Here is a 27,741-nt window from a genome sequence, read left to right as displayed (position 1 = left end):
GCACTGTTAAAGTGGCCCGCATCAGCATACGGTATGTATCACTTTCTGTCATGCAGACTACTGAGACAGCGTTCTAGCATGCAATGCGGTGACTGGCGTGACTTTTACGCAGTGTCGCAGTGGTCGGGACAAAGAGTGCAGCTAAAAACAGTCAGTGACACTTTGCTTAAAAAACTGACGTCGTGGAGGGTGCGTATCCTTATTTGACCGCGTATTTGTTTTCTTCTTGACATTATTTATGACTTTGCTCGGGTAATCTGGGTTTATGGAGCTCGCGACATACGCATAATGATGCGTTTTTGCCGCGTTCCGTGACGACGAAAGAATTAGGTAATTAAATACCCAGACAGTCGTTTAAATCTACCTGGAATTGCGACATATGTCTGGGGACGGTGTGTTCGATGAACGCCTTCCTGTGCTTTATCCAAACTAACTGGATTAATTTAAGGTGATGGACGGAGGTTGGTGGAGAGCTCGTGCCGACAGACTAACTTTGTTGCCTTGAAGGTTTGTTTTAACAGGTGAAATTATGTGTGTATTTGACTGTTGCTATTTAAAGTTGTTTTTATTGTTATTATTTTTGAGCAAAATGATTACCTCAAGTGATTATTTGCAGCATGACGCATTTCTGCGTATTTTAGGTAGGCTGTGTTAAGATGCTAAACGTGTAAGTCTTTGTCTATGAATATATTATGCTCAAAAGTTTTGAGGCGTAATCTTAAATATTAATGTCAGAGTTAGGGAAATTATTTGAACGACTGCAGTTCATTAACGATTCTTTTAGTACTTTTGTGGAAGAAATATTTGGACAAGATTATGTAATTATTATCGCTGCCGTCAGATAAAATGAAATTATTATTATTATTATTATTTTTTTTTACTTATCTTTCAAAGATGTTTGAAAAATATCAAAATATTTTTCCTAACTAGCCTATATATTTAATAAAAAAAATAAACTGTTTAATTTCAAGTTTCATTAGTCCTACTGTAAATGTAACACAACACTATTATTAGTTCATGATGAAAATATCTAGTTAGAAACTTGCGGGTCATTTATGATTCATAATTTAAAGAGCCGGTGTTGTGCCAAATTCTGACCCCCGGCAGATTATTACCCGTCCAAGTCCCTGGTATAGGTAGGTTTAGGATTAGGTGTGGGGTTGAGGTTAGGATTAGGCAATCAGGTAGCGGCTTCAACGAGGGGGGTAATAATTTGGCAGGGAGACCAAATTTGGCACAACACCTGTTCGTAAGAACCGCTGTATGTTTTGATTAACTAAAAAGTATCGACCCAATTCATTCGTTCTAGGATCTGACTACACTAATCACACAGTATGTTTTGTGCTTTATGATTCAATAAAAAGAACAGACTCAAAAGACTCATTCCTTCGAATATATTTAAAATCAAAATAATGATAAATAATATTGGCTCTATTTCAAAATCTAGTACGCTTCCTTCCTAGACACCTTGTGATGCCCAAAAATGCTCTCTAGGTACAGCAGGTTTTGAGAACAGCCAATACACAGTCATCTCTACCACTCTTCTTATAATTTATTGGAATACATAACCCCCCCCATAAAAAAAAATCTTGATACATTTATAAGCAATTATCAATCCTAACACCGAGCTGCCTACTTAGACAATGTTCCACGAGACTATTATGCCCGAAAATGCTGTCTAGTTTATCAGTAGGTTTTGAGACACAGCCACTGATTTGTTTGCCCTCCGTGACTCAGCGTTGCTGTCTGTGACTCTTTCTCTCCTTCCCTCTTTCTCTTTCGTTCGGTTTGCAATCCATTTGCACATCTGGCCGCTTAAGGACCATTCATGAAAAATAATGACTAAATAGATGACTCGTTCTGTGTTTGAAAATAATTGTGAAGGCTAATTAAACTCACAAAATGACTCTTTCGGCACAGCTGACATTTGAATCTACTGTAATAATATATTCTGCTCTTGATGAAATTATCTGTATCATAGGAGTACAAAACAATTAACTAAATCAGACCTGTTTGAACTAAAAGTAATCTAACTGATACGATGAAGAGTTGATAGTCTAAATCCACGTTAGCTTTTAAGGAGATACTGGAGACTATTTTAAACACATCTCACAGTTCTGAAATGATTCAGTCGTTCCTTGGTTCTCTTTTCTGGCACAGCTGTTTGGGTGGGATTTTTACAGAGAGAAACACCCACTGACATCAGTGGGTCTAACAGCATTAGCTGCTGAGTCATTGTCCCATTGATACTGGTTGTAGCCCAAAGCAAAGTATAGTAGAGGTGCAGAGTGGACCTGCTTTTATAATATGAGATGGAAGTTCCTTCAATATATAATCCTTATTTAATTCATCTGTTTTGTGGCAGTGTGCTGGGTTATTAGGCTTAGAGAGATTCATCATTAAGCTTTCATGATATCATTGGTGCTAGGCTCAATGTTAGGACACTGAAGGGCACATCCATCTGCCACAGAGTAAAAATGGGCCATTGAAGACTTTGAAGACAAGGGTGAATGGGTTGTGAGGCTTTACCAAAGTGACTCACGCTTTGTTCCGTTTGACATTGGAAAATGCTGAAAAAGGAACAGCTATTTTAGACCTACTGATTATAGTTTCCATGGACAACACAAATTGTCCAACTTAGAAAATATTAGCAACTCAACTTTGGACTTACTGGATAATCTTTCAGGATTTAGGAACGGTCAGTTGAGACAAACAACCTCTCAGTGGTGGATTACTCAGCGGAAAGGGACACGACCCAAGTTGCAGGAGGTGCCTGTCTGTGGATTGTAGCACTTTTAATTACAATTCAATCTCTTGGACAGGCATGCAATTTTGTTCATATGTTTTCCCTTCAAACATTTAATCATAACGACTGTTTTGCTGCAGTCAAAATAAACCGTTAAATTCTAATTGACTTGTTTACTCTCAGTATTTATACTAAGTCAGCTTATTAGCTGATTTAAATGTATACTGGTAGATCTTTATGTAACGGCTCATGGCACCTGCTCATTAAGTTTATATTAAAGCAGCATTCATCATAGAGCGTATTCGAACAGTCTTGATGAAAGTCATGCACACAAGCGTGCTGAAAACAAGATGTGATGTCATGGTGCACACTGATCACTGTCATGGTGAGGTGGAATGATGTAAAGCTGTCCCATTTGCTCCAAAGTCACCTTTTGGTGAAAGATTTCAGTCTTTTGAAGGCGTTTTGTGTTGGTGGGTATGTGGGTGAGTGCGCAAATGGCCATCATCCCTGGGAGCTTGCAAATTTAGTGTGGGAGGATCACCCTCTCTTTCATTTGTAGTGCTGCAGTGAGAATTCCTCCACTGCTGCTGAATCACTGTGGTCTAAATTGGTCAATAATTGTTGCTTGTTCTGGTTTAAGATCTTTTACCTTATTATTTGCTAATCATACAGATTGCCTTAGGAGATTTTCTGTGTTTAAAGGGTGTTTCTTTGGTACAACTCTTTGTGTGCAGTGTAACTGCGGCAGGATATTGGGAATGTGGAACAATAGAATCTGTGTTATATGTGAATTAAATATAAGCTTGAGCTCAGAAATAAATCTTGTATTTACTTAATGCATAGAAACGAGGCATTGATACCCAAGGGATATCAAAGGGATACCGTACAGGGAGTCAGTTATTTACATACAATAAAAAAACAGGCATCAGGACTTAATTTGGATCTATTATTTGATAATGACTGGCTGACTTTACATTATCTGGTTTATTAGATTGCTGCTGACCAAATAAAGAAATATTATACACTGACAAGAAATACTGATTTGGGTCGAAATTATTTAGTAGATTATTTTAAAATTTAAAAAAATAGCCTATTACACCGTAGAAAACAAAAACTCCCAAGCAACGAGACAAAATGGCAACAATATTAATAAATACATTTAAGTCTTGCTATTATTATTAGCCTAATCTCCATTCCAAGTTCCTTTTACTATGGAGTAATTAGTCCATAACATATTTAACGACAACATAACGTTGTTCTCGATTTTATATAACTTTATATAGTTATAAGATCTTTGTGTTTCTTATTGTTTTTTCTGAGCAATTTTTGTACAGTTTTATGGTCACAATTTTCTGCTGTTTTATGTAGTCGGCAGTAATAATTGTTTAAAGATCCATCCCAAGATGGTGCCAATTGGAATTATAACATGCGTTTATATTCAAAGAGAGACCATGAGCGTTACGAGGGACATAAAAGTAGCACCAGTATGTTGCCACAATGGGAAATGGCCCAATATACTGTATACTTTAGTAGTCATGATACAAAAATACTTAGTATTTTAGTGCTCAACACTTGTGTATAAGATTTGTTGAGCTGTGTATAAGAGATAAAAGATAAAATCGTTTTTAGAAATTGCTTATTTATCACCACTATCATTTTAATCATTAACAGCTTTTAGGTATATGGGCAGTCATAGCTGAGGTTCAGTGGACAGTTGTTCACTTGATTTGCAGTCACTACAGCTGGGATACAATATTAAGATTTCTAATGAAAAATTTATCCACTTATTTGTAATAGGATCTCTTCAAATGGCTGAATACTGTTTAGAACAAGATTATTTATTTGAAAATAGGCTAATTTTCCAACTCTCCTAGAGTGAAATAGTTGAGTTTTACCGTTTTCTAATCCATTCAGCCGATCTCCGGGTCTGGCGGTACCACTTTTAGCATAGCTTAGCATAGTTCATTGAATCTGATTAGACCGTTAGCATCTTGCTCAAAAATGACCAAAGAGTTTCAATATTTTTCCTATTTAAAACTTGACTCTTCTGTAGTAACATTGTGTACGGAAAATGAAAAGTTGAGATTTTCTAGGCTGATATGCTAACAGTCTAATCAGATTCAATGAACTATGCTAAGCTATGCTAAAAGTGGTACCGCCAGACCCGGAGATCGTCTGAATGGATTCAAACGGTAAAACTCAACTGTTTAACTCTAGGGGAGTTAGAAAATGAGCCTATTTTAAAAAAAAAGTGGAGTGTTCCTTTAATACAGCATATCTGGCTCTGCTCATGTAACTTCTAAAGGCCTTGAGTACTACCGTTTGTTAATAGTCATTTAAATTCCTTACTCTAATGTTTAATGAATTATGCATGAAACATTGCACATTATTTCCATTAAAATTACTTCATTTATATTCTTTGATTTTAAAGATGGCAACATGAATACTCGATATATTTACGTACTATCAAATGTTAAAAGTATATAATTCAAAAAAGGTTAAAACCTCAGCCTGTCAGTTGCTAATTTTCAAGTCCACCCCTATGCTGTCTGTAAATCATCTGGTTTGAGGACCATGGAAACAGAGGAAATGCTGACTCATAGAACAGACCCATGTTCTCTCTTAGATCAGAAGGTGTTCGCTATTTATACTGCTTTCTACCTGCTTCATAAGCATGCCTCTGTATTGCATTTCAAACCTGTTATTAACATCTGAGCATGTGTATTTTTTCATCACTTGCTGTATACTCATGACATTTTCCTTTATTTGAACTGGCAGTGCTGGGTTATATTATATCTTTACTCAATAAGGCCAATTATAAAAGATGCACTTATCAAGCACTTACTATTTTCTTAGGTCTAAAGCTTTTCTTCATTTTTTCTTTTGTTTCTGCCTATTAAATTGTCACATTTATGTGGTCATATTATGTGTAATCTGAAGTTTTTGTGGCACTGGGACATTGAAATGGCACAGAGTTGTGGAGTCTCTTCAGTGTTGAAGAAACATCCAGCCCTTATTCAGAACCACAAAGATGTGGCTTCAAATGCTAATGACCGGTCTGTGTGGTGGCATGATCTCATAGTTGGCTCAGGTTTAGGCTGGAGTTTTCTGCCCCCCTTGGAAACAGTGGTACAGCACCAACAATCTTCTCGTACCCTTTTCTTTCTTTAAAACTTGCTTCCTCCTTAGTCCACATCTTACCTAATGTGCTCCTCTCACAATGCGCAAACTGAAGTCTATATTTAATGTATACTTAAATGTCTAACGTACTGTGTGCATTAAAAATTTTATAAAATAATGAAGATAAAAACTGTTCACAGTTGTTAGAGCAGAAGAATATTCTAAATATCAAGAGTGTTGCTTAAATATAGGAATGCAAAACCTACTAAACCTGTTAAAAGGTTTGGGGTCACTGTGAATATTATCATATAACATTAAAATAAGTTGTCTTGGTGAAAAAACGCATCGAACAAAAAAAGTATATGCACAATTACTTTCTTTTAAGTGTTTATTATAAATTTTATATTGGTTTCGATTTTACTTTTTAGCCTTATTACTTATTTTATATATTACAATATTACATATTACAAAGAACTCTGTATTTTGCCAGTATAAAAGCCACAATCAGAAATCCATGCAAATAAGGCATAAAAGCACAACATGCACTCTTGCTGGGGCATTGTGCCGCTGCCACACCCTTTACCCAGGTGGCTGTCTGAGATTCAGTGACACATCCACGATAAAAGAGGCTTTAATATGCTTAACAGCAAAATCATTCAGCATTGCCAAATCACAGGACTAGGATTACCAGAAGAAACTAGGGCACTCGCTTCTTGTGTAGATGCAAGTCCAAAGAAATATTGGGCAGCTTGTTTTAGGGTTTTATAGAGTGTATAGAGCACTTACATCATGTACTATGGCAGAAATTGCTCATCTGCACAAATGATATGGTGGCTAGCGCTATATTTATAATAATTTCTGATTACTACTTTAATGGTCTTTTTAAGTCTCCCATCATACTTCTCTCAACCACCAGTGTAGACTAAGACGACACATTTATGGGATTACCATAAGCCCCTCAAGTAACATTAATTCTCTCCGTGCTGAAAAGCTAGTTAGATAAAAACAAACACCTGTAGTGCTTTATGCCTCATGAATGTTCATGTCAAATTGGAAATAATAATAAAAAGAAACCTCTGTGTCATCTGTACATGCAATGGGAATTAATGGTCTGTTCCACTGGGACAGACAGATTTAGCATTGTTAATACAGCGCACCACAGCAAGATGTGCCGTTCACAAGGTTATTTGCTCCCAAAAGCACATAGGATGGTGGCATGACTGACTGTTTTAGATGCTCGGATGAGGCGATTCTGTTCCCAAACTTCCACGGGCCTCAATCTCTTGGGTGACCATATCTAGAGCAAAATATCTGGAGCAGTGCGGATGCTTGGTCTGTCTTCTATCATAGCACTGTTTGAGCTTATTTTAACAGAGTGCTCTCATTTCTAGAGTTCATGAGCAGATATTTATATCAAGCGGGTCAGGTGAGGTAGGACTGGATCTCTACACTAGACCTTCTTAAAAAATAAAATTCTTTTATGATGCTAATGCAATTAAGATGTTTCTGCTGTCAAACCTAAGCCATTAATTAATAATCAGCAGTTATGAAGTTGCTTGTTCAACAGATACATTGGATACCTTAACTTAACCTTGGACTTTTAGACTACTGTTACAATGCTACATTCTTTCCCATTCTTTAGTGACTGTGGAAAAATGCCAAAGGGAGAAGTGGAAAACTGGAAGCTGGCTGAACACACTGCTCTGCAAAACCATCTGTTTATTCAAAATGGCAAAGGAGTTTTGTGGTTTAAGTTTCGAGATCATCAATATGCTAATGTACTCCTAAAAGTTGGCAAAATTCACTTTTAGCAGATAAACATTTAAAATTTACAGTCTTTTTGCAGGTTTGTAAATATTCATCCATATTTTTTTTGTATTTAAAAAATGAAATTAAAATGAAGTAATTTAAGTTAAATTTATACTTTTTAACACTCTAACATTGATGTTTTAGCTAATTTTGACTGTCACAAGTTTCAAAAAAGTGTCATTTTTATCACCTACTGTACATTTGTTAATCTTCTGAGCTCTGCCTCTTCCTAAGATTTTCATCAAACAACAACAAAGAGAGCAACACACAAAGTATTCATTACAAAAAGCCAATAGACCCATGTAGCTCTGGGCATTGTGCCAATGGCAAGGCATTGCAGTGCCTGAGACTTTCTCTTGTTTCTTTGTACTTTGTCAATCTGCAGAGAGCAGCAGGGTCGGAGCTACTAGTTTGTCGTTTCCGTGGCAGCCTGTATTATTTGCATTCAGTTTGTCCTGGTGAGATCTGCCTCACCCGTTTTCACATATGTTGTACTTTCACTTCTGTACTTCCATCTCATACCATCTGGCTCATAGAAGCAATGCTGGGCTTAGGCCAGCTTGGTCCAAACCCCGGTCGTGCTGCGTTCAGCAGCTCTTTGATTATCCCACTAATTCCTCCATACACCCTGCTCCTATAACACTCTTTACACAAATGAAAACACAGGATAAATGTGTTTGGACTGGACTCTTAAGACAATGTAAAGACATTGCATTTGTGATTTCTCCCTATTAGCTTCACATGGACATCCTCTTATTGTAATATACACTTAAACCCCTAAACCCCTTACTTCTGACTATAATCCAAACATCCATGATGTTTCATTAACAGGACTCTTGCGGGATTGTCCTTGAAATGCATTGCACTAAGGTTGTTTTGTAGCTGTGGACATGCTACACTGTCCATCTTGGAATCCTTTTCTAAATGAATGAAGATTGATTTGAGTGATAGCTATGCCTTTCAGGGACATTCATTTTAATTAACGATGATCAATCATATGCCTACTATCATTGACTTTCAAATGAACAAATCAATACAGTGTTGTTACAGGACATGCTTTGGAGGATTAAGCTCTGGCTGTGGTGTTGGGTGTTTCAGTTACAAATTAGCATTTAGCACTTTCCCAAAGAATAATTTTGATTAGTGTGTTTCTCTTTTTTAGAATACTGACATACAGTTTTGGTGACACTTTTCAAGTAACAAGCAACCTAAATTGATTTGTCCTAAAGTTGGATTCAATCTAGTGAATTGGTTCATCCTAAAGTGCGATTCATTAAGTTGAATCAGTTAATTTGGCAGTAAATGAACAGAATCAAAAAAGAATCATTGATACAGTTATATACCTAAGGAATATTCTTATTTCATTTGTTATATTTATTATAAATTGGTGAGATCAAATTTGATGTCACTCTATTTTGGATTATTCATTTATTCATTCATTAATTTCTTTGTTTTTGTGCCAAAAAAGTGCAGTTTTGATGAAATTATAAATTTATATCATTGTATAGTTTTTTTTTTAATGTAACCTGCTTAAGTAGCTTCAGTGAAGTTAGTAGTTTGTAGCTTAGCCAACTACTTTCACAAAACAGTAGTCATAATGTAGTAACTTAATATCTGAATATCAATAATAAAAAACATATTTCTTTCTTCCAGGACAAAGGACTCTGCACCACAAAAGTGATGTTCTTGAGACTGTTGTATTAGTAAACCCGTCAGAAGATACTGTTATCTCTGAGGTAAGATCTCTGGACAAGGTGCTGTATGTTTCTAATAAAGATTGATGAATATGTTTTATGTTAGACTTAATAACCTTGTTTAAGCATAACCTTGCTGCAAACAGAGAGACTCTAATAGAATAATGTGTTTTAAATGTCCTCTATGTCTCTTAATATGTCCTAGATCCATTGTCTTGTATCTGACCCAGCTGTGCATAAACTACTGGTACTGAGTGGGCAGAGCTCTGACCAAGGTGACCTGGTTCTCCAAACTGGAGTGTTCAGTCATCAAACCTTCTCACGTGTGTTTTCTGACTCTGGGGTAAGCTTAGATAATATAATTGTATTTAAATTGATTTAAAAAAAATACATATTGACTAATTTTAACTTGTTTTCCTCATGTAGGTCAGTAATTTACTGGCTAAATCAAGCTCTGGACAGCAGGGATCACTGACTGTGTCTTGTCGTGGTGAGGCAGGCTGGAGCTCTCTTGGGCAACAGCAACACATTAGGGAGTTGCTGAATTATAGGCTGAATCCAGAGCCCATACTCCCTAAGATGGAGGGGGTCACTGAGTTTACTGAATATATATCTGAGACTGTGGATGTACCATCCCCATTTGACCTTCTTGAGCCTCCAACCTCTGGAGGATTTCTAAAGCTCTCAAAGCCCTGCTGCTACATCTTTCCTGGTGGACGGGGGGACTCTGCACTTTTTGCTGTCAATGGTTTTAACATTCTGATTGACGGTGGCTCTGACAGAAGGTCATGCTTCTGGAAGCTTGTCAGACATTTAGATCGTATTGATTCTATCCTTCTTACACATATTGGTGCTGATAATCTTCCTGGGATCAATGGACTCCTTCAAAGGAAGGTTGCAGAGCAGGAGGAAGAGCAGTCTCAAGGCTCAACCACCTACAGTGACTGGATGAAGAACTTGATATCGCCAGAGCTTGGAGTCATGTTCTTCAATGTACCTGAGAAGCTTCGCACATCAGAATCAAATTTGAAAGTTAAGCGAAGTATTGAGGAAGCCTCTCTTACATTGCAATACCTCAGCAAGCTGGGAATTAAGCCTGAGCCTCTTTTTCGAGTGGTTAGTAATACCATTGAGCCCATTACTCTTTTTCACAAGATGGGTGTGGGCAAGTTAGACATGTTTGTCCTGAACCCTGTGAAGGACAGTAAAGAAATGCAGTTCCTCATGCAGAAGTGGGCAGGTAACAGCAAGGCCAAGACAGGGATAGTGCTTCCCAATGGAAAAGAGGGAGAAATATCTGTACCGTATTTGACATCTATTGCAGCTCTCGTTGTATGGCTTCCTGCCAACCCTTCAGAGAAAATTGTAAGGGTTTTATTCCCTGGAAATGCACCTCAGAACAAAATCCTTGAAGGGCTTGAAAAGTTGAAGCACCTTGATTTCTTGAGGTATCCAGTAGCCACACAAAAAGACATAAATTCTGGCGTTTCACCTTCAGCTGTAAAACAAACAAAGCTAAAGCAAAGAACTGACAGCAAAGAAAGTCTCAAATCATCTCCCAAGACTCACGCACCAGCTAAGCCTTCTAAGAAAGAAACCGATGAGCATGAGGATGCATCCATAGTCGAAACAAAGAGTGACTCTGTCAAAGAAAACAAGATTGAGAAAAAAGAAGAAAAGAAGCACACCAAGCCATTGAAACCGAAAACAGAAGTGACCGAAAAGAAAAAGTTATTGAAGGAGAAATCACTGAAAAAACACCCAAAGGAAAGGGTGTCCAAAATGGATGAAAAGAAAGACAAAGAAAAGAGGGAAGTTAAGAAAGAAAAACGTGAAATTAAAAAAGAAGATGCTGTGAAAAAAGATGAGAAAAAGTTTAAAGCCAAGGACACATCAAAACTCGAACTTAGGAAAATAACTAAACCTGACCTGAAACCTTTCACTCCAGAGGTCAGGAAGACCCTCCACAAGGCCAAAACCCAAGGTAAACCCAAAACAATAAAGAGCAAACCTACAACTGCCAAGGTAGAGTGTGCAGAGATTGCGGCAGAACCAGTGGCTGAGAAGATCAAACTTGAGGAACAGGAGAATGGGTCAGGAGAAGCCATAATTCCTCCATCTACTCCCGAAGATTTAACAAAAGACTTTGATGAAATAAGACCCACTGAAGCAACAGATCAGTCTGAAGCCCCTAAAAGTGCCCTTACTGTCTCCGGATTGCCAGCTGAAAGAGATGATGAAACCTCAAATGCCGCAGAGGAACACGAACAAGATCATGTTACAGAAACTGATATTGTGGAACAGAAAACTACAGAAAAAGAAGTAGCGCTATCAGCAGAAATCAAAGAAGTGCCATCAGCAGAAGTGAAAGATCAACAGGATGAGCCCCAAACATCAGAATTAGAGAAATTTGAGGATGAGGGTGCTGCAATTGAAGATGAAGATGATGAGGAGGTTGAGATACAGCCTGTTAAGAAGACAGAGGAAGAGGAGGAGGAAGACATGGGAATAGGAGATGAAGAGGATGAAGGGGGAGCAAAGGAAACCAAAGACTTGGAGGGAGTGGACAGAAAACATGAAGTTGAGGAAATGGAGAAGCAAAAACAAGCAGAGGAAAGAAAGATTGAAGTTGAAGAGGAGCAGCTTGAAGAAGAGGATGTGATTGAAAAAGCTGAGTTAGAGGAAGCAGAGGATTTGGATGCCATTGCAGATGAAGAAATAAAAGATCTCTCTGCTGAGAAAATCAAGGAAGAAGAGGATGCATACTTGTCAAATGTTGGAGGTGTCACAGCTGGCATTACATCTACAGCCCAAGGAGCTGCTGCAGCAGAAAACTTATCATACATTCAGGATGAAACCATACCAGGTTACTCTGAGACTGAGCAGACCATCTCAGATGAGGAGATCCATGAAGAAGCAGAGGACAGGATACCACACCTTCAGTATGAGGTTGGTAGCTATGATGTCTCTGTCCCAGACCAACCAGGCTCCTTTGATGCCATCCATGGAATGAGAGAAATGCAAGCAGCTGCAGTGGGCAATGGAACAGGCAAAGTAGTGATGGGTGCACATGAGCCAGCTATTTCTATCTACACCAGCATACTCGCAGCTCCATTAGCTGAAGAGGAACATGTTTCTTCAGCAACATCCATAACAGAGTATGACAAACTGTCTTCTTTACCCACTTCTGTTGCAGAAGATCAGTCAGTGGCATCAGTCACAGCACCTCAGACTGAAGACACTGGAAAAAGCTCCCTGGTCTTGGACACTGTTCAACCGGTTTCTCAGACTGAGGCCACCCAAGGAAAAGATCACCTACATTCTGCTGGAACCATCTCACCAACATCTTCCTTAGAGGAAGACAAGTGCTTCAAATCATCTCCCTCTGATGAATCTCCTCCACTTCCCTTAGAAGGCAAAACCGAGGGAATTGAGATGGCTGCCCATTACGATGATGAAGAGGAGGATGAATATGAAGATCAAACACCAAATGTTGACATCTCACTTGGAAAGTTACAAGAAGGATATGCCTCACCTGATAAACTTGATCACAAGGAGAAAGAAATGGACAAACCCAAAAGTCTTGTGCCTTCAGTTCCTGATGCTTCATCTGATGAAAAATCCTCACCTCCTGAAATAGAGAATGCATCTGTATCACCTCCTAGGGAGGGTTCGTCTTTCGAAGTACAAACAATACCCTCTTCCCCATCGCACAGTGTTTCTAAGATTCCTGTTTCTGAAGCTAGTGTTTTTCCAGAGGTGGAAGACCGGTGCATTAGTCCTGATGACAGCACTGTGAAAATGGCTTCTCCTACACATTCTGGACCACCTAGTGCATCTCACTCTCCCTTCAGAATGTCACCTGTGGAAAGGAAAGATAAAATGCTCCTTAAAGAGACCCATCAAGAACCAGGAATGCCACTTTGCACTACTGAAATTAAATTTGAAAAGGAGAGTGGGAAACAAAAACCTGACATTTTAGATGAGAAGGAAATACCTCAAGCAGAGGAGGAAGAAAAGAAGATAATCCAGGAAGCAACCTCTGCACCATCTCCACTTGTTGATGACTTCTTAGCTAAAAAGGAAAGTATATCAATTCTACCATCAAAAGAAATTTGTGATACAAAGGTAATGCCTGATCCAAGTGTTGAAAAGAAGGGCGAAGTTGAAGAGGACTTAAAAGAGAGCAGTAAGGCTGTAATCCTTGAGGATAAAGATAGCAAGTTATCTGATGATCATGACGTTGAAGAAACTTGTGATTTAAAATCATCTACAGACAAAGAAGAGAAAAGAGAAAAGAAAGAAAAGGAGGGTGAGAGAGATGATGCTGAAGAGAAGCATATGGAGAAAGACAGATTATTAAAGTATGCAGAGGTTACAGATAAAGGTGATGTAATATCAGAACCTGAAAGAGCATTGCTCTCTAAAGAGGATTTTGATAAGAAAAATGCAAATGTAGAAGAGTTTCAAGACAAGAGTTCTCCAGCAGTTTTGGAAAGGTCGGAGACAGAGAAACAGGAGAAACAAGAAATTGAGTCAGAGAAAGACAAAATTTCTTCTAAATTGGTAAAGGAATCCATTGAGAAAGATCTGACTGATACATCTTGTCAGATTTTAGAAAGCCCAGACATCAAAGCAGAAACATTGACATCTCATACAGAGACACAGGACACTGTAGAGACAGATATGACAACTAAACCGGAAAAGACCTCTGAGCAGAAATCAGAGTCAGCTGATATTATACCTGAACAGGTGGCTTTGGTGGAAACTGATTCATCCATCTGTATAGCCCAGTTTAAGGAAGACACAGATGGCTTCAAATCTCAAATACAACAGTTAAGTGAAAAAACAGATGTTACCTTAGTAGATGAAGAAAAGGCGGAAAGTAAAAGTGAGGCTGAGCTGACATATGACAAAAATATTTCAGCTGCCAAAGAACATGAAGAATCTAATGATAAAAATGTAGAGGTAGTAAAATCTGATACACAAGAGCAAATTTCCCTCTCAAAACCAGATGTTCCATCTACAGAGATTCATGCAGAGGTGTCCATTATAACGAAAGATATGTCTGCTAAAGATGAACAAGAATCTAAAAGGAAGTCAGTGCAAGAGATGGAACCTCATATATTAGGGCCAACTCCAGGTGAGATGGAAATTACTAGTAAACAAGATGAAGACTTGAAGGAGAAACTATTGGAAGAAACTCAAACCACACAACATTTAGTAAAAGCAGATGTATCATCCAAAGAAGAGCCTCAAATTTCACATTCCGTCATTCCACAGGACACAGATGATGTGCAACAAACTAGCCAAGATATGGAAAAAACTGTAGAAGACCCTAAATCCAAAACACAAATATCCATTTCAGACAAAATGGATTCCTCACTAGTATCAGACCAAGAATCTAGAGATGAACCAGCAGAATTGATCCAAGGTCAAGTCTCGCTGTCTGAATCTGAGAAATTAGATTTGTCTGCTAAAGATGATCAGGACCACAAAAACAAAGAGGTTGTGAAGCTAACTAGCAAACCGGATGAAGAATCTACAGAATGTCAGACTTATGAAAAAACAGATAAGCTTACTATCTCTAAATCTGATTTTGAATCTGAAGTGAAGAGTGAATCCCAGGCAATAAGAGAACCAGAGAATAAAGTTTTGCAAGCTAAAGAGGATGAAATAAGCAAAGGCATATTTTTCAAATCTGAACAACCAGTTGAGTTTGAAGACATATCCTCAATACCATATGAATCAAAAGAGTATGCAGAACATACTCAACTTCAGATATCTACAGATCAATCACCATCTGACAGTAAAGGTATGGCTGCTAAGAAGGACCAACAGTATGAAGAAAAACACACAGAAGAGACTGTAACTGAAGTACCTCAAACAAGTATGGGAAAAGATGCACCATCAGACACAAAACAAAAACTTGAGACCATATCTGTGGGAGACGAAAAGACAGAACAGCTTACAACAGAATTAAAATCTGTGGTTTCAAAATCAGAACACGATACTGTACACCTTCCCATTGTAGAAGATAAAACAATTGATTCAAAAGTTAGCAAAGAGTCTGAGGAGCAATTAATGAAAGAAGATGCATCAAAATTGGTGTCAGATGACACTAAAATGGACTTGGGAACTAAACAGAAATCTCTGGATAAATCTTCAGAACAAATTTTTGAGACCTCAGATCGGAGCTGTGAAGAAAATTTGAAATTGAAAGATGAACCTAAAGAAGATATTAAACAAGACACATCATTACATGAAACGGATACCTTTCTATCATCAGACATTGGATGCAAATTAAATTTAGATTATAAAGAAAAATGCATTGAAGAAACCTCAACTGTAGACAAAACAAAAGACATCAAGTCAACCTTTGAAACTACGTTTCCAACCAAATTTTCAGATGAAGATGAAAGTACCGAGGAGGATGAAGGAGATGCTGTTTGTATGGGAGGTGCTGGTTCAAGACCATTATCAGTGGAACCATGGAAGTCAGAGGAACCAAAGGTAAGCAGTTCTGCACAACCATCTGAGACAAGTATGAAAAAAGAGGAAATTGTGGCCCATTTAGAAGAGAAAGAGTTGACCAGAGATTCAAGTGGCACATCAACTGAACCACTTAAGGTGGATACCACATCACTTACACCTCCTGCAGATACAAGTAAAAAAACTGTCTTGGAGACTCTAACTGAGAGCAAACCAATGAGTATCACACTGCCTAGCTTAGAAAATCAAGGCAGTGTTGAGGATAGCCAACATCAAACATTGATCTCTGCAAAGGAAGTCGCAAAACTCGAGAAGGAGGTTGAGAGGGAAAGGGAAGGAGAACGAGAGGCTGCCTCTCCAGGGTTAGAGTCACATTCTGATTTTCAAAAGACTGACAGTGCTGATGAGAAATGTGCTGAAAAGGTTGATAGTGAGAAAATGAAATCTGATGACAAAATGATGTATGAAGTGGAAAAAGAAAGCTATGAAGCTTCTAAATATGAGCCTTATGAAAAGCCCATTTCAAAAGACACTGAGAGAGAAAAAGAGGAAGAAGACCAGTACCCTAGTCTGGATAGAGATTCAGATGAACACAGAAAAAGTCTCGCCTCTTTGCTTGGAGCTACTTGTTCAGTAGAGGAACAAAGTGATGATGAGCCAGTGTCTTTCAGCAAGGTTGATTACCAGACTTCAAGTATTCACAGCAGCCAAAGTGCCTACTCAGAGCAAGACAATAAGGAGCGATACCAAGAGGAAGAATTGGTTAGAGAAGAGAGACCAGATCTTTTTGTCGACAGTAGTTTTACAACTGACAGCAAAACCATTTCTGCAGCAGGTTCAAGCTTGTTTGCCTCTAGTGATTTGCAAGACAAATCAGAGAAATTGGAGAGAGAAGAGAAGGAGAAGGAGAAAGAGGTCACACATTTTCTTCCTCAAGAAAAAGATGATGAAAGTCATGTTAAATTGTCAGATAAAGAACCATGTACATCTGCTTCCTGCCTTTCAAAACCTGATACGCAAGAGAAAGACCATAAAACAGAAGAAACATTGGCAATGTCTCATTCAGAGGACTTGGACAAGACCAAAACCCATGGGACTGAAGCTTCCACTACACAAGGCCCTCTCGCATCATCACAAGATCAAAGTCTCCAGAGTCTAACAACTTCATCAACATCTGCCTATGATGAGAACAAAATGGAGAGTCCAATATCAAGTCAAGGTAACAAAGATAAAAACAAACTGGATTCAGCTGAAAGCAAAGATGACCCGTTTTCTTCTGGTCGGTACTCACCACCTGAGAAGGACATGCTGCCTGCCAGGTTATTGGCTGAAGATCCCAGCACCGCCACTGCTGGTTCTTCAGGGCAGTCTGTGAAAGTTGATGACAATGTTCTTGCACTTGAGTGCACTGGCAAAACAGATTCTCTTTCCAGCAAGACATTGATTGTGAGTGCAGAGACAGAGGAATGTTTGGTCAGAAGCCAAAAAATATTTGCAGAAGAAGAGGATGATTATGAGGATGAGGAAGAGGAAGAGGAAAATGCAAGTGATTTGGATGTTGAAAAGGGTGCCAGAGAGATGTCTGAGAAAGAGTCCAAAGCAGCATTTGATACCACGACTACATCTAAACCACTCGAAACTAAACAAGAAGACACCACTGGTTCCTTAGCTTTTGGAGCAACTGCAAAAGTTCTACAGACAGACATGGTCAGTGACTCATACACAGAAAAAAGGTCACTCGCAACAGAGACATCATCAGTACGTGAAGAGCACCATGATGTAATCAGCAAGGAGGGTGAACAGTCCAAGAAAGAAGATACTAGTTCAATCCAATCTGACATACCTAAATCCAGCGATGGCAAACATGAACCACAGAAAACTTCTGATAAAAAGCCTGAAGTGTCTGAATCCCTAGCTGTTGCTCAAGCGGCCATGTCTGATACAACTTACTCATCATCTTCATCCTTTAGTTACTCTTCTTCAACCTCTGCCTCATATTCAACTGGTCAACATCTTGGAGAAGGGCTAGAACCACCGATTAATATTCCTAGTGTCCAGCTAAGGTCAGATGGAGACAGTATATCATTTGAGTACTCATCCCTGAAAGAGGAAGAATCACCCATTATGGATTTACCATGTTTAAAAAAAGATGAATACATGGAAGTCTCCGATCGAATGACACCTGCTACAACAACAGCTGAGTCAATATCCAGTCTTGCCAGGTTTTCTCCTCTCAGTCCCCTGGAGGAATCCAAATCATTTCTTCAAGATCAAACATCATCGGCAGAGGAAAAGTCAGAGGAGGATATGTCAAGCATTAAATCTGACAGGGATCTAGTCTCTGATCCTAAACATGTAGCAGAACCACATTCTTCAAAACTGCCAGAATCAGCAACTTCTGCAGCTCACCCAACTGAGGTGGTATCTTCCACATCCCTCAAGTTTGACATTGTACCTCTGGAGAAGGCTGACTCTGCAGACAAACACTCACAAGAAAAATCCTCTGACGATGAGCCTGAGGACAACAAAAGCAATTTTGAGGAAGGAACCTTGCCATGCAGAATTGAGTGTGAAAGATCTTCAGCTACTGAAAAATTAAGCACAGCGTCTTTACCAGAGCAACATACTGATGTAAAACCCTCAACCACAACAATACATTCATTTGATCTGCACACCACAGATGGACCAACAGAAATGACAAGTTCTCAGAAGGTGCCAGTCACAGCTTGTGGGACTCTCAGTACTAGCACACTAAGTGAACAACAAAGTATGAAGCAAGAAGGGGCAGAAAAGTCTGAGGAAAGTAAAGACTTGGCTGAGAAAGTACAGGAGAGGGTTGAAATTAAAGAATCAAAAGCGAGCAAGATGGAATATGAAGAGAAGAGTAAGACAGATGAGAAAGAAGAAGTAAAACATAAAGCAATAGAGGAAGAACAGATACAACCTGAAAAAGAGGTTGAAGTGAGGTCAGAAAAGATGGGAGAGATCCTAGATTGTTGCAAGAAGTCAGAGCAAAAGAGTGAAAGTGAAGGTAAAATTGAAGAGTCAAAAGTAAAGAAAGAGGTAGAACAAACTGAAATGTTTGTAGAAAAAGAATGTAAGGAAAAAACTGAAGAGAATAAAGAGCTAACAGTAGAAAAGATGATGGAAAAAGACAGCAAAAAAACACATACTGTTGAGTCTAGCCAGCATAGTACCCTTGCGTCCACAGAGCAGCATGAAGATGTTGTATGTCTAAAGGCTCCACCTGGCTATGGGGAAGATGTTCATGAAGGTATAGATGAGGAAGAGGGGGATGAAGAGGAGAAAGTGAAGTATGATTCAAAAGAACGTCCACCAACTCCTCCATCAGGAGCACAGGCTTGTTACCCTGAGGTCTCCAAGAAGTCAGATGAAGGATTCACTCGACCCTCTGATCTTGGAATGGAGGCCACATCCTCCCATTCACCTTCACTTTTCAAACACCGTAAAGGAGATATCTCACCGTCCTTTATTAACCCAAGCCCACAGGAGCTATCAAGTGAGGAGGGAGAGGAAGATGCCAGAAGCGATCATTCAAGAGATGACGAGCGTGAGCAACACTCTGTCAAAAGGAGATCCCACAAACAACAGCATTGTCATCCCCACAGTCGCCACGAGGATGGCAAAGAGGGATCGCACAGCATTCCGAGCAGTACAGCAACAGGCCACGGCATTATGCTAGCAGGGGAGGAAACTCCTCCTACATCTTTGAGCGAGTCACTCCCATCTCAGTCTGACTCAGATGTTCCTCCAGAGACTGAAGAATGTCCATCAATTACAGCAGAAGGAAACCTTGACTCTGATGAAGATGCAGAACATCTACCAGTGGACAAAATGTCTGCAGCTGGCAGCAGTGGAGGAAGCCATCATTCCTCCTCCCCGAGGAGTCACGATCCTCCTCCCATCCCAGTGAAAGACCCTCTTCCTCACCCACCACACCCTGATGTGTGCATGGTGGACCCAGAGGCCCTTCTTAATGGCCAGACCCACACAGAACGACCAGTGAAGAAAGACCTTAAAACAAATAGAGGCTTGAGGAAGACACTAGGAAAATCTGCATCGCCATCACGTAAAGGAGATGCAAAAGGCAGGAGATCTACTACCCCTGTGAAGCAGACATCCAAAGACTCCTCACCTCATGCTATTAAAAGAAAAGATTCAGAGAAGACTTTTCGCTTGTCCAAAATGTCTGAGACACAGGGATCCAGGGGAGACATCTACAACCCAGGAAGAGGATTGGTCAATGGCGTTAAGAGTAATGCAGGTACAAATAAAAGGATGCATGATACATTATTACCCTATAGTACAGATTTTATTCATTTATCGGTCGAAAATTAATATTGCTGTCATATAACACTCACTTTAAGGGTTAGTTCACCCAAAAATGAAAATTCTGTCATTAATTACTCAACCTCATGTCGTTCCACACCCGTAAGACCTTCATTCATCTTTGGAACACAAATTAAGATATCCGATGGTTCAGTGAGGCCTGCATTGCCAGCAAGACAATTAACACTTTCAATGCCCAGAAAGCTACTAAAGACATATTTAAAACAGTTCATGTGACTACAGTGATTCAACCTTAATGTTATGTAGCGACGCAAATATTTTTTTTGTGCCAAAAAACAAATAACGACTTTTTTCAACAATAACTATTCATGGGCGATTTCAAAACACTGCTTCATGAAGCTTGAAGCTTAATAAATCTTTTGTTTTGAATCTGTGGTTCGTAGCGTCAAACTGACAAAGTCACGTCATTTCAGTAAACAAGGCTTCATTATGACATACACTACAGTTCAAAAGTTTGGGATCGGTAAGATTTTTAATATTTTTAAAAGAAGTTTCGTCTGCTCACCAAGATTGCATTTATTTAATTAAAAATAAAGTAAAAACAGTAATATTGTGAAATATTATTACAATTTAAAATAACTGTTTTCTATTGGAATATAATATTAAATGTAATTTATTTCTGTGTTGGAAAAGCTGAATTTTCAGCATCATTACTCCAGTCTTCAGTGTCACATGATCCTTCAGAAATCATTCTAATATGCTGATTTGCTGCTCAAGAAACATTTATTATTATTATCAATGTTAAAAACAGTTGTTTACTTTTTTTTCAGGATTCCTTGATGAATAGAAAGTTCCAAAGAACAGCATTTATCTGAAATACAAAGCTTTTGTAACATTATACACTACCGTTCAAAAGTTTCGGGTCAGTAAGAATTTTTATTTTTATTTTTTTGAGAAGAATTTAAAGAAATTTTTCAGCAAAGATGCATTAAATCGATCAAAAGTGACAGTAAAGACATTTAAAATGTAACAAAAGATTATACTTCAAATAAATGCTGTTCTTTTGAACTTTCTATTCATCAAGTAATCCTGAAAAAAAAAACACAAATATTTTGTACATCTGTACACAATAAATGTTTCTTGAGCAGCAAATCATCATATTAGATTGATTTCTGAAGGATCATGTGACACTGAAGACTGGAGTAATGATGCTGAAAATTCAGCTTTGCCAACACAAGAATGAATTACATTTTCAAATATTTTCAAATAGAAAAGTTATTTTAAATTGTAATAATATTTCACAATATTACTGTTTTTACTGTATTTTTAATTAAATAAATGCAGCCTTGGTGAGCAGACGAAACTTCTTTTAAAGACATTAAAAATCTTACCGATCCCAAACTTTTGAACGGTAGTGTAAGTGTTTCGAAATTTCAATGGTTCACCACTGGGGGTGTGACTTTGGCAGTTTGATACATGCTCCAAACCAATGATTCGAAACACAAAAGATTAGTAAAGCTTAAAAGCTTAATGAACCAGTATGTTTTGAAATCACCCATCAATAGATATTGTTGAATAAAGTCGTTATTTGTTTTTTAATTTTCTTAATTTGTGTTCTGAAGATTAATGAAGGTCTTACGGGTGTGGAACGACATGAGGGTGAGTAATTAATTAAGAGAATTTTCATTTTTGGGTGAACTAACCCTTTAAAGTAATGCTTCAAAAACACTATTTAATAATACTGTTCAGTTTAATCTTTGGCAAATCTCAAAATGAAAATCTGTTTTTTGTACTTTATAATGTCATGATGCCTAAATTCACTTGTAGCATTCAAAATAACTGATTTCAGTTTTTAGTGCTTTGTTTTTAATTTATTTAGACAAACTAGTACAGATATTTTATATTGTCCATTTATTGATCATAACTAAAATAAATATCAGTATAAGCTAGACAATTATCTTGACTGCACAGCAGTGGTCCTGCACTAGACCATGTATGCAAATAACCAGTCTTATATTCTTTTAGGCTCCAACGTGAAATCCAGCACTGGGACTCCACCTGGACCACCAATCTATGTCGACCTAGCTTACATTCCCAACCACTGCAGTGCTAAAAATGTTGATCAAGAGTTCTTCAAGCGAGTGCGAGCAGCATACTACGTCGTCAGTGGAAATGATCCAGGCAGTGGTGAACCCAGCCGTGCAGTTCTAGATGCACTCCTAGAAGGGAAAGCGCAATGGGGCACTAATCTCCAGGTACCATTTGGCTTTACACTAAAAACAAAAAGTCATGGAACAAAGTTTGTCTGTTGTTGTAGTACTCCCCTAAAACGGGTTTTCAAACTGGGACACAAGGGGCTGTTAGGGAGTATTATTTATTTATTTATTTATTTTTAACAAAAGTTTTTTTTTTTATGCAGTCAAAGTTAAAGTGCACTTAAAATATTTATTAAATATGTTTAATATAAGTATTTTTACATTGAATTGAACAAATTTCGTGAAATAGTAAAAATAATAATATTAGTTTATAACTGTTTCTAAACTGTTCAAGATTTTTTGTTCCATTTGAATTTTTTATTAAATTTTATTTTATCCTATATTTCTATTTTAATATTCTATTTTTCTTTTTATATATTTTTTTATTTTCAATATCCTATTTACTGTACTAGTTTTTAACAGTAAGAAAAAAAATCTATATAGTTTTATGAAGAAAAAAATGTTTTAGCTTTAGGACAATGACGATATAAAAGCCAAGTATTTATTTTTTTTGTCACACATGAAATTACATAGATGCATTTATATTTTAGGAAAGAAGGTCCCTCGAAATGTTTGAAAACCTCTGTCCTCAGGTCTCACTTGCAAGCAGAACACAGACTTTTATAGTTAATCTGACAATCTCTGACAATGACAATCTTCTTCTCATTTAGGTCACTTTAATCCCTACACACGACACAGAGGTAACTCGGGACTGGTATCAGCAGACCCATGAGAAACAGCAGGACCTGAATATAATGGTCTTGGCCAGCAGCAGCACAGTGGTCATGCAAGATGAATCTTTCCCTGCCTGCAAAATAGAATTTTGAATTCTTTTTCTTTTGAAATTACCATTCATTCCTCATTCATTTCTAATATTTTAGGTTTAGAGTTACTCCACCCACAGCCTTCCATCTGCTGCCATTTATAGTTTATATTCTAATCCTCAAAAATGCAACAAAATCCTAGTGCTGTCAAAGGACTTTATTGTAAGCTTTGGTCCTGAATCTATTGTACATTTTTGATTGCATCTGCAAAGCTTTGGCAGAAAACTGAATGTTCACTAGCTAGCTGCTATGAAATAGTAATATAATGTTCAACGTAAGCTGAAGTTAAATTGCAAATTGAATTTACTCATATTCTTTAACATGACTTAAAGAGACCAAAATTTTGTCCTGCCTATAATTCGAATTCGAAGCACAAAAAATGCCCTCTGTAAATTGGTTAATGCATCATCTGATTCATCCGCATCCTTTATCATCAATCTTAGCACACGTACCACATATAGACACAGTTGCCTGGTAAAAATACTCTAAACTTAAGGTCACATGGCCTTAGAGCAAATAACTTAAGAGAACAGAGTCAAAACAGTTCTGTCTTGTGAACTACTATTACAATGAGGCTAAACAGTCTCCCCATGAGATCACATACCAGCATATATAAAAAAATAAATAAATGTGCTCTAAATTGCTAATCCAAAGAGGATTTGTGCCAAATCTCAATTATTTCAAATGGCATAAAAAAAAATAATCAACCATAATCCCAAGATTTATGTCCTTTAGTTGACAAGAGATTAATCATTCTTTCCAATGCAATTCAACAGTTTTATCTCAATAAAGTGATGGTAGTGAAGACTGTACATGTATATACATGCTTTTAAGAGTAAGGCAAAGTAGATGGCATCTTTACAAACTACCAACTCACTGATATGACAGATTTTGGTTGAATAGGCTTTGATATGAAAATGTGACTGGTTATAGAAGAACGAAAGGTTATAGAAAGTATAACAGTAGTTTTAATTTGGTATTGCAGTTACTTTCCTAAAGCATGATGCTCTTCAGACTAAACTTTGTAGGTACATTAATCTAGTGATCTGTTTGGGGGATCTGTTGGGGTCCACTCTTTAAAAAGTGACTAATAATGAGCAGCTTGCGTCCCATCTGTCCATTATTTGAGTAGACCACCATTAGAGACAGATGCAAATCTTATTTTGTTGCCAATTACATTATGTTCTGTTGCTTGAGTGATTTTGTTATGATAATTTTAGATAAAATCAACAAAGTATGATGGAAATGCGGCCACTTTAGGATCAACTAAATCTGTTTTATATTTTAATGTGGAGGATTCAGACATGCTGAATGTTTTGTTGGTTTAATGTTGATATACTTGACCTGATTTTTTTTTTTTTCCCCAACCTGAGATTCCCTAACCCACAAGCACTTTAGGTTTAACTGGTTTAAATGGAAACTGGCAGTGGAAATTATACTATATATATCAAAATGTAGCAATAGTGACATTTGTTTTAGAGAGACTAATAAATAAAATTGAATAGATTTCATGGATGTTGTAAGAGCAGACAGTGAGGGTTACCCTCGTGTGCCTTTTGCGTGTTGTTTAACGAAGAAAATGCAGAGTTATTACATAGACATTAAATATATATATATATATATATATATATATATATATATATATATATATATCGTCTATTAATATACATTTATTTTGGATTATCTGGAATTAGAAATTCTTTATAGCCTTACTTCAAGTTTACGCTAATACAGTTAATACAGTTTTAATTTAATGACAAGTTAAAGTATTATAAAAAGCAGCAGGTGTTTATAATGATAATATTGCACCAAGTACGAATGCACTTTTCTAAAATGAAGTCAGTTTGGTAGATAGGCATAATGTAAATAATTAAGTAACATTAATTTATTTGAAAAAGCAAATATAAAAAATTGTATTAAAATGACTGATTGTCAGTTACATATGTTTTTTTTTTTTTTTTTTTTGTCTGACAAAGTGGAGAGAAACTACTTAAGCTACCATTACCTAAGCCGCTTTTCCACTGTGGGGGCGAATGGTTGCAAGAACGGTAAGGAACAGTTCCAGTTATTTTCCACTTGAACTTGGTACTGCATGATTACAAATCATTCTCGGCCAGGAATTCAGAAAACTGTGCAAGTAGAATGCGTAGTAACGTGGCCACTCGGGATTGGTCACTTGTCTGTTGCCTGCCTGGCTGCCAGTTTCACTGTAGCTGTCCAAGCGCACTATTTGAGCGAAGTTAACGCAAGTTAATGATAAAATTAAAAGAAATATCTGATCATCCTCTAAAACGTAGTCGCTATTTACATCTCAGTTTACACCAAGGCAATGATTTACACATTGGTGTTACATTCCAAAGAGCTGTTATCAGCCCCGCAGTGAAATAAAACCATATCCATACCGGCTGAGCCGGATCGGCACTGAATGTAATGGTTAAGCAACGAGAACACTTTGGCCTGACAGTGGAAAAGCGGCTCTATATTGTATGAAGGTCAGTTGTTGAGAACAGAGCTATATTAATAAATTAATTGCCATTTTTATGAAGCTTAACTCTTTTAATGATAGTAAAATATTCATTTAACCTAATCTGAAGTTAAACTATTTACAAAAAAGGCAGGAAGAACATATTAGGAGTCTGCATATTAGGAGTATGCATTTTGAACTGAAATAGACTTGATTTGAGAAAGCTGCCCTACATCTTCAATTACATTGTGAGCAGTATCTTCAACAGCAAAACATCAAGGCCTCATTGGTAAATGCACAGTTGTTCTGTCCTTGAAAATAGCCTTGCTTTTAAGGCAGCAGTGCCATCATCTATTCTTTTCCAAAACGAGCTCTGAAATACTGCATCCCTAATCTTAATCCAGTATATTTACAGTGAGTGGATCTGTTTTTAGTCTGTCTTGATTTTTTTTTTTTTAAATGTAAAAGTCAGTATTTAGCATATTGTGTTATTTGAATATCTCTCAGACAAATTCTTTAAGATGGTCAAAGTGACAGGTTCTTTGTGTACTTTTACTGAGAATGCACAGGTTACCAGTGGTGGTCAAATAATTTTCCTCTAGGGCCTCAAAACGACAGTAGCCTTGAAGATCAAACTAGATCATTGATTAAATATATACAGTTTAATACCCAATTCCACCGGTGTACACAAATGAAACCCACACTGAGACCAAAATCTTTTTTTTTTTCTTTCTAGAAGGATTATGTTAAAATGGGCTGAATCTGTACTGTACGTCCTAAGGTGTGGATATATTTTCATATTTGAAAACGTTTTATTTCAAATACCTGGCCTTAGTAACAAGTACTATATGGTCTTGTTAATTAGCTGTGATTTCTTTACACAAAATAGTTTTGTGTCAAAGATGAATGCACTAACTTTAAATAATATTTTTGAATGTAAAAGTTGCTTTGCTGGATGCTGCTTGAACAAAACAAAGAACTAGCAAAATATGCACATGGAACAGTGAACCTCAGAAAATGGGTCACCGAAAGAACAGTGGTTACAATCGTGAGTGACTCATGACAAAATATTACGTTCAGCTGTTGCTGATTTTAATAGAACTCTCTTAAAAATAAGATTCAACAACTTTGGTTTGCAGAGGGCTACCAACTACACACTGAAAACTGAATACACTACAGACGTAAGGAGTCCTCCTTTACAGTGACTCGAAATGCCAAAATAGAAGTCAAAACAAATGGCGTAACCTGTACATATAAATCAAAATAGCTGACGTGGTCATTTATGTGAAACGCTTTCTCTTCAGGAAGTTCTATGGTCATTGTAATTCTAATTTCCTAAAGGTAAAAAAAAATACTGCAAAGTTAAAGTACCTCTACGAATCTCTATTAGTTCAGTTTCATTCCACATCAAATGCATCATCATGTGATGGATTCATTTGGCCATATGTCATGTATACGTATCCATCTTTGCATGTGACCTTATTAGTTATACTCCTGAATGTAATCGTTTAATGATCAGAATTAAAACAAAACTATTTTAAGAAGATATATTTGAAGCTAATTGTCTTTATGGTACTGAAATATGCATATATTATTGGGCTTGGCTTCTGTTTACCCTAAGATGTTGTCGAGAAGATGCTGTGATATTTCCTCGTTCTTTGGCGCTGTATGAATCTTAGTTCTTTTCTTCTTTAGTGCAATATTCAACATTCTGTCTTTAAAAGCTCAATGCAAAAGTAGATTTCTGCTGATTTACTGTAAAGGGAACCATCCTGGTCATCATCAATAAAAAACACAAAAATTTGGAAAACTCTGTCTGTGGTTAATTTTTTTCCCACTTGTCAGACTGTTGATCCAAAAACATGAAAAGAGTTGTATATGGACCAGTATTACCATCACAAAAGTCTGGGAGTATTACTGACCAGATATGGGAAATACCATGGGTCTGTGCTGAAATTATACCAATTCTGATATGTTATTGAGGTATTCTTCCAAGCAACGGCCATTTGTTGCCATGACGTGA

At 37.4% G+C, this 27,741-nt stretch overlaps 1 protein-coding gene across 1 annotated transcript; it reads left to right on the top strand.

Moving 5' to 3' along the window:
- map1ab (microtubule-associated protein 1Ab) lies at positions 1-24,896 on the top strand. Its single transcript, XM_067379485.1, has 6 exons — positions 1-31; positions 9,332-9,414; positions 9,578-9,715; positions 9,799-20,149; positions 22,201-22,430; positions 23,102-24,896. The coding sequence occupies exons 4-6, from the start codon at positions 9,952-9,954 to the stop codon at positions 23,255-23,257; spliced, it is 10,584 nt and encodes a 3,527-aa protein (XP_067235586.1). The 5' UTR covers positions 1-31; positions 9,332-9,414; positions 9,578-9,715; positions 9,799-9,951; the 3' UTR covers positions 23,258-24,896.
- The last annotated feature ends 2,845 nt before the right edge of the window (positions 24,897-27,741 follow it).

This window comes from Chanodichthys erythropterus, chromosome 24 (assembly GCF_024489055.1).
Source record: "Chanodichthys erythropterus isolate Z2021 chromosome 24, ASM2448905v1, whole genome shotgun sequence".
In the NCBI taxonomy this organism is placed as follows: Eukaryota; Metazoa; Chordata; class Actinopteri; order Cypriniformes; family Xenocyprididae; genus Chanodichthys; species Chanodichthys erythropterus.
The sequence above is the reverse complement of the archived record's forward strand: the minus strand, read 5'-3'. Positions and strand labels throughout refer to the sequence as shown.